General features: G+C 45.1%; 1 protein-coding gene across 1 annotated transcript; it reads right to left on the reverse strand.

Moving 5' to 3' along the window:
- Nucleotides 1-282: 282 nt before the first annotated feature.
- On the reverse strand, nt 283-16,983 carry IL1B (interleukin 1 beta). Its single transcript, XM_082357893.1, has 7 exons — nt 8,244-16,983; nt 7,710-7,771; nt 7,127-7,175; nt 5,270-5,468; nt 4,310-4,471; nt 2,943-3,073; nt 283-2,207 (listed from the first exon to the last, which is right to left on the reverse strand). The coding sequence occupies exons 2-7, from the start codon at nt 7,754-7,756 to the stop codon at nt 1,995-1,997; spliced, it is 801 nt and encodes a 266-aa protein (XP_082214019.1). The 5' UTR covers nt 7,757-7,771; nt 8,244-16,983; the 3' UTR covers nt 283-1,994.
- Nucleotides 16,984-17,122: the final 139 nt, after the last annotated feature.

Below are 17,122 nucleotides of genomic sequence, written 5' to 3' on the forward strand. Positions count from 1 at the left end.
CCGCATGCTAACACATATATATGGGATCTAAAAACAAAAAAGTTTCTGAAGAACCTAGGGGCAGGACAGAAATAAAGTCGCAGATGTAGAGAATGGACTTGAGGACATGGGGAGGGGGAAGGGTAAGCTGGGACGAAGTGAGAGAGTACCATGGACATATATACACTACCAAACGTAAAATCGATAGCTAGTGGGAAGCAGCCGCATAGCACAGGGAGATCAGCTCGGTGCTTTGTGACCACCTAGAGGGGTGGGATAGGGAGAGTGGGAGGGAGACTCAAGAGGGAGGAGATATGGGGTTATATGTATAGCTGATTCACTTTGTTATAAAGCCGAAACTAACACACCATTGTAAAGCAATTATACTCCAATAAAGATGTTAAAAAAAAATAAAAGAGTGGAGGTTTCCCCACAGTCTTCCCAACAGGGCCTGATGTTAAACTTTTGATTTTTGCTAATCTGATAGGAGAACATTGGTATCTCAATGTGCTGGTAATTCAACTTTCTTATTATAAGTAATATCGAACATATTTTACTCTGTCCAAGATCAGATAGTATTTCCTTTTTCTGTGGACAGCCTGTTAATACACTGTTTTGTTAAATTTCTGCCTGTTGTTTTGGTGGATTTTTGTTCTTGTTTTTCTCTAATGTTTTGAGGGAACTCTTTATATAGTAAGCAAATTATCTCTTTGTCTGAGAACACAATTCTTTTTTTCCCTGGCTTGTTTTTGTGTTTTGACTTGGCTTCTGGTGCCTTCTGCAATCCTGAGAATTTACTCCTGGCCTCATTCCTTCTACACCCTCCATGCCTGTGTTCATACTGGTCCCTCTACCTAGAGTACCTTTTCCTTTCCTTTGTGTGGGGAACTCCTGCTCATCCTTTTAGGCCTGATTGAAATGTCACCCTACTTGGCCCTCCATCCCCCAGAGCAGATCTTGCCACCCCTCTTAGCTGCTCCTTTCATACTTTGTCTTGTCTACTTGTTACGCTGCCTTTTTTTTTGTTTGTATATGTCTGCCTCTCCTATCTAACTAGGAACACCTTACCTTTCCGGTTTCTGTACTCCCAGCCCCTAATACATAGCATTTGCTTACTACATGTTTGTTGGATAAATGAATAGAGAAATACTTGGCAGCTGTTACCACCAATGCTTACTCCCCATAACGTTTTAGCTGATCCTGTTTATCAGAGGAAGCTTGTGCACCAGATATACTTTTGATGAACAATAGAAACGAAGGGGAGAGGTATCAAGGCTGGTCTTTTCTGGCCAGTGATGTTCCTAAGTATTTTGCATTCAGTGATTAGGAATGGGCTTCTAACTCCCCAAGGAGAATGCTCATGGCCCCATTTACCTTGACCCTTCTATGTCAGATCCAAGACAAGTCAATGACCACGTGGCAAAAAATTTGTTTTCAGTGAAATTTATTTCAAAATCATTGAACAATCTGATCATCCTTCCTCATTCATAAATATTCCTGTTTAAATTATCTGAGCTTAAATGTTTTCAGGCTTAGTGAAAGGACTTGATATAAAGATGGCACACTAGCCCAAATGAAATTGGTTCCATAGATATCGAAGACTAGGATTTGTCACAGACTCTGCTGCTTCTTGGCCCCCTTGAATTAAATTAAATAGATTAACCCATCAATAAATAAATAAATAAATAGTTAAATGGTCACTCATCAGAAGCTGTGTGCAAAGGACAGAGGATTTCTTTGAATCTAGTGTGCCATGGTTTCTGGCAGGCTGGCTTTGAGTGAGTGGAAGCGGTGAGAGAGGGCTGGCTCGGTGGATGGGGTCTGAGGACGGGCAGGGGGAAGAGTGGGGTTATTCCTGCTGGCTGGTGGGCAGGAGATCTCCTAGCACGAATACGGAGGGCAGTTGGGCATTGATTAGACAACAGTGAAGTTCGGGCTGCAGCCATGTTCTTCGATTCCCCTTCTGCCAGCCCTCGGGGTCATTCAGCCCATATGGACTCTGGGTACAGCTTCCTTTAGGGAGAGATGATTTCCATGGTGAAGTCAGTTATATCATGGCCGCCTTTGGAACGTCCTAGGAAGATGGGCTTTTCTTCTGCTTGAGAGGTGCTGATGTACCAGTTGGGGTACAGGGCAGACTCAAATTCAACTGTATTCTTGACTTCTGTCTTGTTGAAGACAAATCGCTTTTCCATATTCCACTTTGGGTAAGTTTTGGGGTCTACCTCCTGCAGCAAAACAGAAACACACATTTTCATGAGGGCAGGGACAAAGACGCTCTACTCTGATCTGGACAAAGATGTTCTCTGGGTCGGCTAGAGAGAAAATGGATATGCAGGTCACAGGCCCAGGAGCCAGACTCCTGAGTTATCTTTGAGACCCCAGGTTTCTGTGTGGTGACTGAAGGTGCCCCTTATCCTTTTCTGAAACTTAGCATCAAATGCTAGAGAGCATAACATAGGCGGGAAAGTTTTCCAAAAGTGAAAATTAGGTTAAAGCTCCTAGGCGTATCTGTTTCCAGGGACTTCGCTGTATATTTCCTCATGGCCCTGGCTAGAATGACTTCAGCTTGGAAATGAAGCTTTTGCTGGGAAAGCGGGTGAGGGGAGGTGTGATTTTGGGAGAGGGTTGGAAATGATGACAGGTGACAGGTCCCCTGAACAGATTAAGTTCCCAAAGCATCATCTATCAAGTGGAGCAACCCTAACAATGTATAATCTCTTGGGTGGTAACAATGGCAAGACACAAGAACGTCTACATAATGATTTAATTTTCTGTGGTGGGAGTGAAAGTTGCATGCATTTAACACTTACATGAAACTTATTTACATCTATGCAAAATTATCAAGTAGCTCTGCTCCCAGAGTTTCTAAGGGGAAGAGATAGTTGTCTTGGAAGAAAGTGATGGCTAGGGGTCCTTCAGAGGAGACTGAGAAGGGCCTTCAGCCCCTGGTACCCACTCACCTCCAGCTGCAGGGTGGGCCTATCGCCTTTCATCACACAAGACAGGTATAGATTCTTTTCCTTGAGGCCTAAGGCCACAGGTATCTTGTCGTCACTTTCATCTCCTTGCACGAAGCTCATGCAGAAAACCACTGGGGAGAGGAAAGGGGTCTTATGGTTAGGGACACACAGCACTGCAGAGAGTCTTACAATTCAGCATCCTCTGTGGAAACCCACACCGAGGTTCCTATGGCTTAACAGACAGGGTAATCTGGCATCTCACAGATCATAGCAGGTTCAGTTGGTTGAATCAGGTTTTTCCCCAAAGAAGGTCTAGGGGCTTCTCAGAGCCTCACCACAGTGGCAATGAAGAATCAGGGGGTCTGATTTTTAGAAACTGCAGAAAGTCATCTTGTCCCTGACGGGTGATGTGTCCATCCACAAGAGCAGAACCATTTGATCAATGTGAGAAAGCGAGAAAAGAGAGAAAGCTGGGTCCCGGAAAAACATCGGGCGTGGATCTGTTTCAGGAACGTAGAGAAGGAAGTGGGAAGGACTTGGGAAAGGAGCTTAGCTGGGAGAAGTGACTCCAAAGAGAGACATGCATTTTAATCTTCCTCGGTCATAGCTGTCTCACTTGGAGGCCCCAAGGTCACGCTCACAGTGCAATTCTAAAGAAACAGGGCTGTCTTGGCTTGGCTGACACCAGGAAGCTTTCCCCCAGTGATGTTTCTCTCCAAGGTCAGCAGCCTTGGAAGAGAACAGCCTGCTTCTCTCAGCTGCCCCCTTGACCGCACCCCTGCATACAGGATTCAGCCATGGTGGCAAAGTGCCAGGCAGATTCCCACAACCCACGGGCCCCCCGGACTTGAGACAATTGCCAGTGACAGTAGAGAGATATAAGTTCCTGCTTGTCAGTAAGGTTTCCCTCTAAGGAACCATCTGGTTGGTATTGGGCAGGAAAGATGTTAGGGGCGAGGGGGGCGGGGCTGGGAATGAGGCGGGGGAACAAATTATCTCCTCACCATTCTAGTTTCAACTCCAACAACAGGAAGAAAGAACCCACAGGCAGTTAGGTCTTGTCCATCAAATGACTCCTTTCTAATAGAAGCACTGACATGGCACTACCATTCAATGACTTGACCGAACAGTGGTCCTGAGCGTGCTTGAGTCCCCTAATTTCTCAGAGTCACCTCTCTTGCTGAAAAATAAATGTGCTGAGGGACTCGATCTGGTGTCATCGCTAGGACCCAAACAAAAACATATCCTTTATTGTATGTTATTTCACTGCTGTTGGTCATTTGCCTTAATCATCTGCTCTGTGGAAAGTGTAGAGAATTAGCAAGCTACCAGAGGGCCAAGAAAAGAAGCAGGATGTCCCCAGGTACCTTCTCGGTTCATGTCCCGCGCGAGGAGGTGGAGGGCCTTCAGCACACATGGGCCAGCCAGCACCAGGGATTTTTGCTCTTTGTCTTGGAGTTTGCAGTTCAGCGACTGCACACCCGCGTCGCACAGAAAATCATCAGCGTACGTTTCAAAGATGACAGGCTCTAAAATGTGGAGCACAGACGTCGTTTAGGTAGAAGCTCAGAAGGGCAGGCCTGACGCTGTGAAGCAGCAGAATTTGGTTCTTCGGAGGATATCTGAGCATGCACAGCCGAAGTTTGATTATAACATTGGTGGGGAGGAAGCCGGGGTGGGTCAGAACACTGGGCCTGGCACCCTGAGATTTGGGTTCAAGCCTCAGCTCTATTGCTGGCTGTGGGTGAGCCATGGAGCGACTTATGTAAAATGGCAGTGGCAATGGAACTGGCCCAACAGGGATATTCTGAGACTTGCAGGAGATACATAAGTGAAAGCCCTCAGAATGATTGGGTGCTTTGCAAATATCAGTAGTTATCAAGGTCCTATGTTAAGAATAGTTTCAACAACTAAAAATGAGACTAAAACCATCACCAAATTGGATTTTATACAGTCGTGTCTTGAGATGTAACATTTTGGGTACCATTTTATGCATGACTATAAATATATTCTGGAAAAGCTTCCATTCTTAAGATTAATAGCACTATTAGCCAGTTACACCATCATTTCATTAAAGAAGAATTCCTTAAAAAATCTTTTAAGTGAATAAAGCAATCTGATGGAAGACAAAAAAAAAAAAAAAAGAATAGTTTCAACTCAAGAGAAGATTAATTGGGTTTCTAGGTGTCTCTGTTTGCCTCTCATTGCTGGGCCTTCTACTTTTAAAGGGTTTCAGCTTTAGGGAAGTTTAGTTGACCGTTGGGTTACAGCCTCTGAGAAGGAAATGACCAGCAATTTTGTGTCTGCCCTCAGCTCTCATTAGGTACCTTCTTCAAAGATGAGTGAAAAGATGCTCCTCAGGTCGTCATCCTGGAAGGCCTGTGAGCAGGGAATCCTCTTCAGCTTCTCCATGGCCACGATGACCGACACCACCTGCCTGAAGCTCTTGTTGTAGAGCTGGTGGGAGATTTGCAGTTGGATGCTCCCATCTCCCACGGAGCTGAGGTCCAGGTGTTGGACGCAGCACTGTGGAGAGAATAAGGAGGTCAGCGTGGGAAGGTGCTTGTGCCAGAAGACTCCGGTTTTGACATGAGAGAGGACGAAGGAGGGGGTAACAGAGCTTCTAAGGATAAACGTTCATCTCTCCGCAGCCCAGAGAGGTTAAGTGGTTTACCCAAGGGCACGTGGCAAGAGAGAGGCAGACCCAAAACTAAAACGTTGGCTTTCTGATGCCCTATATGGTATCCTTCTAGAATAAATCCCATTTCTACCTTATCTCTTTTACACAGGCTCCACCTAACCATAGACTTATACCTTCTCACACTTTTGATATTTTTATAAATCTAATGCACTAACACTATGTAGTTAATCTTTCATGGCAATGATGATCATAATATTTTCAGTACATCTATGCTCAATCAACAATTATTCTATACAAGTTTTTTTTTTTTTTTTCTCTAATGCTCTCTCATAAATAACCTGCCAATACTTTAAAAGTGGTCACTATTCGTGAAATAGGTTCCCATTTCTACCTTATTCAGAGAACCTGTATAACTGACTGCATTAAGGCTTAACTGAAGTTGCCCCCAAGGCACGATAATGGTTTAAAAGCTTGAAGGACAGCTAAAGAGACATGTAACAGTGCAGAGGAAAGCTGAGTGTGAGATAAGTTCCTGCCCAGAGCAGAGGCCCCAGATGAGGGAAAGCCAGGCTCCTGGAAGAGACAGTGGAGGAGGGCCGGGCACAGAAGCCGCACCCCACCCAGGGCTGGAGAAAACCAGTTACGCTGGTTTTAAAACCTTTAAAGAAATGTGCTTTTAACAAGACTGAGACTGGATGAGGAGGCTGGAGGAGGCTGTCATGAACTAAAAAAGTAAGAGAGAAGTAGCTGCCTGCTAATCTGTACAACTGCATTAGCTGGGCTGATGGCTGGACACCCTGGGAAAGTTATCAGGCCTCTTACAGAAGAGAAGAGCCAGCTGGAACATCAACAAGGCTCTCTGTAAAGATAAGAGTCAGAGAAATACTCCTCTGCTGGGATAGACTTAGCTCCTGTTGACAATATTTCAGAACTGAAGGTTGCGGGATGCTAGGGTCTCTGACATCATCCAGCTCATGAGGCTTATTTTTCAGATGAGGATCAGAGGGGTAAAATGACTTGACCAAGACCCACTGGCAAGTGAATAATTTTCTTGCCACTCCCAACTAAACTTTTTCTGTACATCATCTATGCCCTGTTATCATAAGCTCCACCCCAGGGAGCAAAAAACAACTCCACCCTTAAAGGATGCAGACATGTTCATTCTCAAGGTCATCTTCTCTGGGTCTCAGAGTGTGACTTAAGTGATTAACGTAGTTTCATCACTCTTAGGGCTACAAGCCTCCTCTAAAAGGAGAATCAAATTTGCATTGGAGCTTGGACCGTCTTCCTAACATGAGACAGCAAACACTATCTCCACTGTAATTCCCCCTCACCCTGTGCAAGCATGGCCACCATCACCGGGCCTCAGTGAACCACTGTGGCGGCGTGGGAGCTGTGTAGTGGCCAGCCTGCGTCTGTCTCACTGGAAGAGGAGAAAATCATTCGAACACAAAATTCCATAGGAACAAGGTGGACCCCTTTCCTTGAGTCTTTCCCACGTCAGAGCCCCTTCACGTGTTGGGAGCTAAGCCCACGGACTCACCTTCATCTGTTTGGGGCCGTCAGCCTCAAATAACAGGTCATTCTCGTCACTGTAATAAAAACAGAGAGATTGTTCAATTACGTCTCCCGGACAAGATTATTTTTCCTTCCCTGCAAACACTCTTCACCGTTAACAGGAAACTGCAGACAGCATGTTCCTTAGGGCTGCCTGAAGCTTCCAGGTTCCGTGATGATACGCAATGGAAAAGCAAATGAGGCAGGGCAGGTACCCCCGTTGCTGTCTGTTGGATGCTGAGACCTAACTTCCAGCCCAGTTAAAATCTGAGCTTTCCTTCTCCCTTAAGCCAAATGTGGCAAGGGATCCCCTGTATTGTCCACTTGGCATCTTTCCTTCCTGTCTGCCCTCCGCAGGCAGTCCTTGCAGCAACATCTAGATGGCCTCTGGGTGCCAAGGCCGGACTTAGAGTGGGAAATCAGTCTTTAAACCAGGTTGCCTTGGAACCCTGCTTGCCACTGAAAGAGGCAGTTTGGGGGGGCAAATCTGGTCTTCAAGCACAGATGACACATTGCACTCTTGAGAGGGGAGCCCTGTTCACATTACTGGTATCAATTTTCCCACTGACCTGTAGTAAGCCATCACTTCGTTGGTGGGCTCGGGTACTGTTGCCATGGCTGCTTCAGAAACCTGTGTAAAGAGGAGAAAATGAGTGACCATTTGCCGCGCCAGTCCCCACGAGGGCTGCCTTCACGTGTGAATTGCCCTCAGCATCTAGTACCTGGCAGGCATGCAAAGAAGCGATCTTTGAATGCATGAGTGAATGCACGAAAGAGTCATCCTTTGGGTCCAGAGTAAAGCATTTGCTAAATCAAGCCCAAACCAGGAGTGGATTTATTAGGAGACCTGCGGCAGAGGTTTGATGCTGAGCTCTCAGACACCAGCTGCGAGATAAGCAGTATTAATCCGCAATATTTTGCGAGTTATGGCATTATAGTACACCTGGCATTTGTGCAAAAAGCCCAGCCGTTGGCCGAGAGAGAAGGAGGGAGGGAGAGGGGGAGGGAGGGAGAGAGGGAGAGAGGGGGATAGAGAGAGAGAGAGAGAGAGAGAGAGAGAGACTCCCTTAGGACCTAGTCATAAGGAAGAATTAAAGTGGTACCTGGGCAATGAAGGCTGCCTGGAGAGAATAGGATCCCTGAGTGGCTTGTTGTGCCTCCAAGAGGTATGCTGTCTGCCAGTTTCTCCCTCACCATTTTATGGCCTTCAAAAGCAGAAGTCGGGAGCTGAGAAATTTCCTGTTTGGTTAACTGATTTCACAACAAAGTTAAAAAAAAAAAAAAAAAAAAGAGGATGGATGGGAACTTCTGGGAGAGGGTAAACTGAAATAATTCTCTAATCCTTGGAAGGGCAAGTGGTAGCAAACTGTGACACATTTTTGCAAATGTGTCATCATGCAAATATATGTTGTTTTTTCTGACAACTATTGTGCAGATGATGTCAATCAAAAATACTGGGTTTTCCTAGGTTAGAAGGATGTTTTAATTTAGGATCTCTGGGGTAAAGTGGAGGACACGCAGAGAGACACACACACAAATGCTCCCTCACTCTTTGCACATAAGTTTAGGAAACTTCCCACTTGGAGATGGATAAATGGGCCTAATGAAGTAACTAACAGTAACCCTGCCAGTTCTGCACCCAGCGTGCTGTTTTCTCCCTTGGGGGCTCCGGGTCAATTACCGGAGCCTCTGGGGAGACACTTGATCTTGCTAGGATGAAGCAGAGAAAACACAGTTGTGCAGGGGTTCAGGCTCCAGATGGGGCTGGGGAAACCTTGGAGACAAGCTCATTCAACCCATTCAGACCAGGTGCTGGTACCCTAGCCAATTGCATATGGAATCTACATCAGTGTTTGGTGAACAGTGGAACGAGCCTGGATTGAGAACATATTTGAAAAGATTGTGAATAAGTCAGGCTTCGTGATCACATCCTCTTTTTAAGATGCAGAGATGTTTTTTGCCTAAAAGAATTTTTTTTCTGTTAACTCTGAAAAGTGAAAATTTTTACAAATAAGAATATTCAGCTGAGGCTATATCCCTTGGTAACTCCAAGAGTTATTAGACTTTGTTTTTTTCTCTAGCTTTATTGCAATGCAATTCACATATAATGTTGTATAAGTTTAAGGTGTACAACATGATGATTTGGTATATATATATATGGCAAAAAGATTACCACAATGCAGTTAGTTAACACATCCATAACCTCACACATATATATACATATATATACATATATATATATGGTGGTGAGAACATTTAAGATCTACTCTTTTAGCAACTTTCAGCCATATGATACAGTGATACAATATAGTTAATAATAATCACCATACTGTACATTAGATTCCCAGAACTTATTCATCTTATAACTGAAAGTATGCACCCTTTGACCAACATCTCCCCATTTCTCCCAACCCCTAGCCCTTGGCAACCACTATTCTTTTCTCTGTTCTTGTGAGTTTTGCTTTTTTTTTTTTAAGATCCCACTTATAGGTGAGATCATATAGCATTTGTATTTCTCTCACTTATTTTACTTAGCATAACACCCTCAAGGTTCATCCACGTTGTGACAAACAGCAGGAGTTTCTTCTTTTTTACGGCTAAATAATATTCTTTTATATACATATTGTATATCTCTACATAGAGATATATATCTCTGTAATATAGTCTGAAATCAGGAAGTGTGATGTCTCCAGCTTTGCTGTTCTTAAGATTGCTTTGGCTCGTCAAGGTCTTTGGTGATTCCATACAAATTTTTGGATTGCTTGTTATATTTCTGTGAAATATGCCATTGGAATTTTGATAGGGATTGCAATGAATCTATAGACGGCTTTAGGTAGTATGGACAGTTTAACAATATTAGTTACTCTAGTCCCAAACATGGGATATCTTTCCATTTATTTGCATCTTTGCTTTCTTTCATCAATGTCTTATAATTTTCAGTGTACAGATCTTTCACCTTCTTGGTTAAATTTATTTGTATTTCGATGTTATTGTAAATGGCATTGTTTTCTTTATTTCTCTTTTAGGTATTTTGCCGTTAGTGTACAGAAATGCACCAGACTTTGTTTAACTCAGACACCAGAAGAGTGCCTGCCCAGGGTACTGCCCCAGGTTAGCCCTAGAAGAAGGAATGAATGACCGGGTCAAAAATGGGGCATGGAGTCTGGGAACGGTGCCTTCTCTACCCCCTTTGTCACATCAATATTATAGCACTTATTATAGCGCCGAATGGAAACCTGGCTCACTGACCTGGTTCCCTTAGGAGGCTGTGAACTCTTTTAGAGCTGGGTCTAGCACAGTGTGTGACATGCAAGTTCAGGCAGTAAAGCTTTGCTGCCTGAAAGAGTGAGCAGGAATTTGACAGTGTTTTTACTCAAATAAGGATGTGCTTACTCTGTACCAAGTCCTGAGCTTGCACCACATGGTTCACGGGAGAGAGTTCCTGACTTTCACAGGCAGGAGGGAAATAAGACTCTCCTGTGGGCAAGGATGATGCAGTGCCTTCACCAACCAGCCCTCTGATTGGGTTCCCAGTATCTTGATACAGGAAGGCAGACACAAGAATCCCATCTTTGGAAAGTTATATGTTTCAGAGGGAATCTGAAAGCTGCATCCTGTTCAATGCATCCATTTCTTGGGAGTTTGGGGAGCAATTGTCCCTAAGTCCTCATAAAGTTGAGTGTCTGATTGTGCAAACTCCCCGGAGGCCCTGCCTAGGGAGCCTGGTGGATTACTCTGCTTTGCCTTCATAAGATCCACCCTGGAAAGCAACCCCTGGTCCTCAAGTCTCGCTGAAGGAACTACCGCCTTCCTCAGACTCTTTATGCTGGGGGTCCACAGGACCCGGCGGTCTGGTAACTCTGTGAGTTCTCCTGACAGAGAACACAGAGAGGCACTCAATCACGCTGATGTGATTACAAGCTGAGTGAAGGAGAATGAAAACCAGTGACAGGAGGGCAGGTATGCAAGGGACTCATGTGTCATTTCTGAATGAATCCATTCTGTTTCTGGGAGTCGAGATAGAGGTCAGGAATGAATCTACTTCTTCATCCTCTTCATGCACCAGTATCCAGGGTGCATGAGTCCTCATTGTTTCTCCTCGAGGGAAATTTTGGAGCCATGGGGCAATGTCCTTTGACGTAGTAGTCTCTACAGTTCTGCCATGTCTCATCCTGACCCTGTAGCCCAGACCCAAAACCTGGCAGCATCCTGTCTGTCTCAGGAAGTGAAACCTCTTATTGTGTCAAGCCGGCCGGTTGCACAATGCATGTATTAAACCCTGTCTTTCCAAGGAGACCACTCAGGCCCCAGCACTTCTTTCCGGTGCCCAATAAACAGAAAACATCTCACTACAGATGTAGTTGCATGGAGGGAGGGCCTGGAAGAGGGACGACGGTGGAGATGGAGATGCAGACACCCAGGGAAATGGACCAAGCAGAAGTTGGGGGGATGGTGGTTGGCAATGCCAGCACGTCACAGGGAGCTCCAGCTTTTGGGGAATTCTTCAGCTACTGAGTCACCCAAGCCCTTCTCAACGGCAAGTTGCCCTCTACCCTGGTAGGTCATTCCTCTGAGACAGGATCCTGGCACTGATTCAGAGCAGCAAGCGCCTTGGTACCATCTTATGCCTGATCTTGGGCTTTGAACCTCTCTTATCAAGGTTGGCCTCACTCAAATGGTCTTCAATCACTTTGAACAAGAAGACCAGCAAAATAATCATGGGTTACCTCTTATATCATCATGATACATGTAGTGATGACTGCTCTCCGCTGTGGGCTATTCCTTCCTTGTTCACTCCCTTGCTCAGAACAGAACTAAGGCCCAACCATCCCTCCCATTTTCCCCACGTCCCTTCTCATCCTTGGCACTGACTTCCTAACATTGTTCATAAGAGTCTGCCTTTTCCTTCCATTATTTCCACGGGTCTTTCTGGTATCTGAAAGTATAAACAACGTCCTGTGTAGCCACGCCTGTCTCCATGAATACCTGACTCCTTTTCCTTCTGCTTTGGGGATTATTTGGAAATGGGCAGCCTGATTTTGAGACCTCTGCTCTTCCTCTCACAGCATCATCTCAACTGGGCCTGCTTCCTACCCGCCCTGGACCCAGGTACTCAGAGAGGCGACAGACAGACTCCAGGAAGGCTCCATTCTTCCTCTAGGTCTAGAACAAGGAGGGCTTAGATATATAGGCAGGAGGCTTGGTCCAGCGAGGTATATGGTCCCCAGTGGCCTCTCCCCTTAGGCTCAATCGTTATTTCACCTCTGAGAGCCCAGTGAAAACTTACCCTTCCTTTGGATCCAACAGAAAAGCCCTGGGTGGGTGAGGTGGATATCAATGGCTTTGTGCTCTATATCTTTTCGCACACATCATGTGTATAGGAGAGTCGGCCACAGACATAGTACTCTGATACAGCTTGTACCGGGGGCCTGGAAACATTATGTATAAAAGAGCCAGATAGCAAATAATTTAGGCTTTGTTGCAACCACTCAACTTTACCACTGTTGCGAGAAAGCAGCCATGGGTAATACGTAAATGGATGGGCTTAACTGGGTATGGCCTGCAGGTTGAAGGAGTCAAGTGCCTGTCATACCCCATTATATTACACCATTTTTTTTTAAAGATTTTTTTGGGATATGGACCATTTTTTAAAGTCTTTTAATGACTTTGTTACAATGTTGCTTCTGTTTTATGTTTTGGTTATTTGGCCCCGAGGCATATGGGATCTTAGCTCCCCGACCAGGGATTGAACCTGCACCCCCTACATTGGAAGGCAAAGTCTCAACCACTGAACCCCGAGGGAAGTCCCATCACACCATTTTTATTGGATAGAAATTTAGAAACAATATTTTTAAAAAAGCTGTCCTTGCTCATAGAATTCAACATCAAAAAAACAAACAAGCAGATGAAAAAGATGGCAGAAGATCTGGACATTTTTCCAAAGACGGAATGCAGACGGCCAACAGGCACTTGACCAGATGCTCAACATCGCTAATCATCAGAGAAATGTAAATCAAAACCACAGTGAGATATCACCTCACACCTGTCAGAATGGTATCATCAAAAAGAACACATATAACAAATGTTGGCAAGGACGTGGAGAAGAGGGAACCCTCCTACACTGTTGGTGGGAATGTAAACTGGTGCAGCCACTGTGGAAAACGGTATGGAAGTTTCTCAAAAAACTAAAAATAGAACTGCCATACGACTCAGCAATTCCACTCCTGGGTATATATCCAAAAAAACAAAACAAAAACAAAAACACTAATTCAAAAAGATGCATGCAGCCTCAATGTGCGTAGCAGAATTATTTACAATTGCCAAGATATGGAAGCAACCTAAGTGTCCATCAACAGATGAATGGATACAGAAGATATGGTATATATGTACAATGGGATACTACTCAGCCATAGAAAGAATGAAATGATGCCATTGCAGCAACATGGATAGACTTGGAGGGTGTTATGATTAGTGAAGTAAGTCAGACAGAGAAAGACAATACTGTATGCAATTACTTATATGTGGAATCTAAAAAATACAACGAACTAGTGAATATAGCAAAAAGGGAACAGACTCACAGATATAGAGGACAAACTAGTGGTTACCAGTGGGGAGAGGGGATGGGAGAGGGGTAACATAGGGGTAGGAGATTAAGAGATATAAACTATTATGTATAAAGTAAGCTACAAGGATATATTGTACAACACAGGGAACATAGCCAATATTTCATAATAGTCATAAATGGAGTATAACCTTTAAAAACTGTGAATCACTATATTGTACACCCATAACTTACATAATATTGTACATCAACTATAACTCAAAGAAAAGTCAATGTGAAAAAAAAAGTTTTTTTAAAAAAGGCTGTCCTTTATTGAGCGCCTGCTAAGTACTAGGCAGCTTTTTCTCATTATCTTATTTAGTCTTCACAGTAAACTTTGAGGTAAACAGCACCCATTTCACCAATGAGGAAACTGAGGCCAACAGAAGTAACGTACCTGAGACCACGCAACTAGTAAATGTTGGAATCATGACTCAGATATGGGTTCGCTGAACCCAAACCAGAACCTTTTTTTTTTAACCACTTTTGATTGTTACGAACGTTTCTTGCCCCCCTCCTGTGCAGTCCACAGTGCCCATCTGTAGACTCCTTCCTCAGTGATGCGGTTATATTCTAAAGGACATTGGCCTGGCGGATCATGTATCTGTCCCTAAACGTTTCTACATTGTCTCCCTTGCCTGCCCTCCTTTTCCCACCTGGCTGTGACAAGCTGTGTGAGTTTGCTTCTTTCTCCTTCTTTCAGGGAAGCACGGGGACTTTCCAACTCGGTTCTTAGTTCTCTCTCTTCCCTTTTCTGAGTTTCTTTCTTATTCCTCTTCACTTTCTCACCTGCTCCTGGTGGCTCTGTTGCCTGAGTTCCTTTGCCCTTTCCTATTTCCTTAAGACTTTGTTATAGCACTGTCAAAGGAATCCCTTTAGGGATTCTGTCTCTGGAATTTTATGCTTTTTAAAATGATGCTGAAAAATACTTCTCTCCTAGAATCTCTGATAAAACGCTTCTCTCCTAAACTGTCTGTTGTGTCTGCATTCTTCTCGCTGGTTGTTACATAATCGAAGGTGATTTGGCCATTTCCGTCCATGGCTTGGTTAATTTCACTTCTTTACTCACTTCCTCCTTATTGGCTGGAACTGAGTTTTCTATTTTCTGGGAGAGGAAGTTCTCACCAAGGCCACCTGGGATTTGTTAGGTACACTGGTCAAGTCTGGTACCCAGACTCTGGGTGGTTATCTCCCCCAGTTACTGAATGAGGACGCCTGAGTGTGTAAAGGTGTTAGGAAAATTCTGCCAAAACTTCAATACAATGGGTAGATATTACAGAATTCACTAACCTCTGACTTGGAGTTTCTTTCTCTCCCTGATATTAGAGGGTTAGAAAATCTTCCAACATCTCATGAAGTTAACTTATGATGTGCACAAGCAGAAAGTTATATGTTAGAACTAGTAGCGATTTAAACAACACCCTTCTTAGGCTTTTTGTTAATATAATTCTCATTTTCAAAGTATCAAATAACACAAAAGTATTTAGAATAAAAGCCCTCCACTCCCCCTTCCCCACTCCCTCTCTCACTGGTTAAGGCATTCAACCAGAAAGTATCACAGTCTCTACCACCCAAGGACTCACCCCTCCATCCATTCATGACCCACCATCAGTTCGTGGAAAGGTCTTTCTTGAGTGCTTCCTAAATGCCTGGGATCTGTATATTTCTTTTCATCCCCATACTTCATTGCAGTTCAAGCCTTCCTGCCTTGTCACCTAGGTTATTTCAGTCATGTCCTAATTGGTTCACTTGCTGCCATGGAAACTCCATCCATCCATTCCCCACACACCAGCCACAGAGATCTCTCCACAAAGTAAATCTGGTGACACCAAGCCCTTGCTCCAATCCCATCACTGGCTTTCCATCCCCTTTGTGGGTGAGTCCAAGCTCCTGAGCTTGGCAGGCAAGTCTCACCGTGGAATCTTCTGCTTTCCTCTCCTAGCCCAAGATCTTTCTGTGCTTTTGCGCAACCTGTTGTTTCTGGCCTGGAACCTACTTCTCTTTGTACCTTGGCCAACCCCTAGTCCTTCAAGACTCAGCTCATGCTTTGCCTCCTCCATGACAAGCCCCTTCCCAAGCTGGGTGGTAGGTACCCTTCCTCTCTGTGGTGTGCCTCTAACACCCTCTGCAAACCTCCTTCATTGTGTTTTATTTGCTTGTCTCCCTTACTGCTGATGTACCTGTTGCAGGCTTCGGCTTATAGCTCTGATCTCCGTGCCTGGCACATAACGGTGCTCCAAAAATGTTGGTTGACCTCATGCACGAAAGCCAGGAGTGATCACGCCACACCACTCTCACCGCTTCCATCTTGAGCTAACTTCCTCTGACAGGGAAATGTTTCCTTAGAAAAGAATATCTTTGCATGAAAAGCAGAGACTCACCAGAAGTACAAGGTCCAGCTCAGAACAAACTCCTGGGCAGCAAATAGGCTCCCCAGACTCTTAGAGCAGGAGGGTAGTTCTGGCCCGGTCAGCGGTCTTATCCTCTTGGAGAAGCGCAGCTCCTGCCACGAAGGCACTGGCTTGAGTCAGTGCAGTGTCCACATGCTTGTCTGGGGAATTCTGAGCCTTTTATGAAGTTTTTTTTGGGACAGGGAGGTGATAGGGGCTCCCACTATAACCAGGAAGGGGTGGTGTTCTCCTGACCTGGGTCTCACCAGAAATACCCTGGAGGCAAATTCCTGGAAAGATGCTCCCGTCTCTCCAGTATGGCAATTTTGAAGTGTTTCTTGAGGGCTTTCCAAATTCCTCTGAAAATGTAGGAATTCTAGAAAGACAAAGTCAGAGGTGATGGCATGTCATGGTAAGTAAGGTTAGCTGGGCAGGTCAGGTAAGGTAATGTCCATCCTTCATTCAACACAGGCACCCAGTTTGAGGTGTGTGTGTGTGTGTGTGTGTGTGTGTGTGTGTGTGTGTTTGTGTACAAGCAGGGGAAGGGTAACAAAACTACACAAGACATGGTAGCTGTCCTCAAGGAGTTTCTGCAAACGTCCACAATTTAGGATGGAATATGGCAAGTGCCGGGGCAGATGTAAACTGCCGCCAAGGGGCCGTCTCCCTTTCCTGTCCACACTTGGAGATGCGGCCAGGCCAGAAGAGGGAGAGCAGCGCTGTCCAGTTCTCCGTGGACTTCGAGTGCTCTAGGCTGCATGCTGGGCTGCTTTGGGGGAAATCGTGGGCTCTGGCTGGAAGGCTTGTTTACTGCAGGGCAGAGCTGAGGACCTGAGAGCACCAGGAAAGGCGTGGGGTGAGCACCTCCTCACTCTGGGCAAGGGATTGTGAGGAAGAGCGGGGCTGGCCTTGGTGCCCTGGTGTCCTCATGTGGCCACAGTCACTGGCTTGGGACCCTGAAGGGGATGGAGAGGTACCATCAGACATGCCG

Source organism: Balaenoptera borealis, assembly GCF_965194805.1.
Source record: "Balaenoptera borealis genome assembly, chromosome: 15".
Lineage (NCBI taxonomy): Eukaryota > Metazoa > Chordata > Mammalia > Artiodactyla > Balaenopteridae > Balaenoptera > Balaenoptera borealis.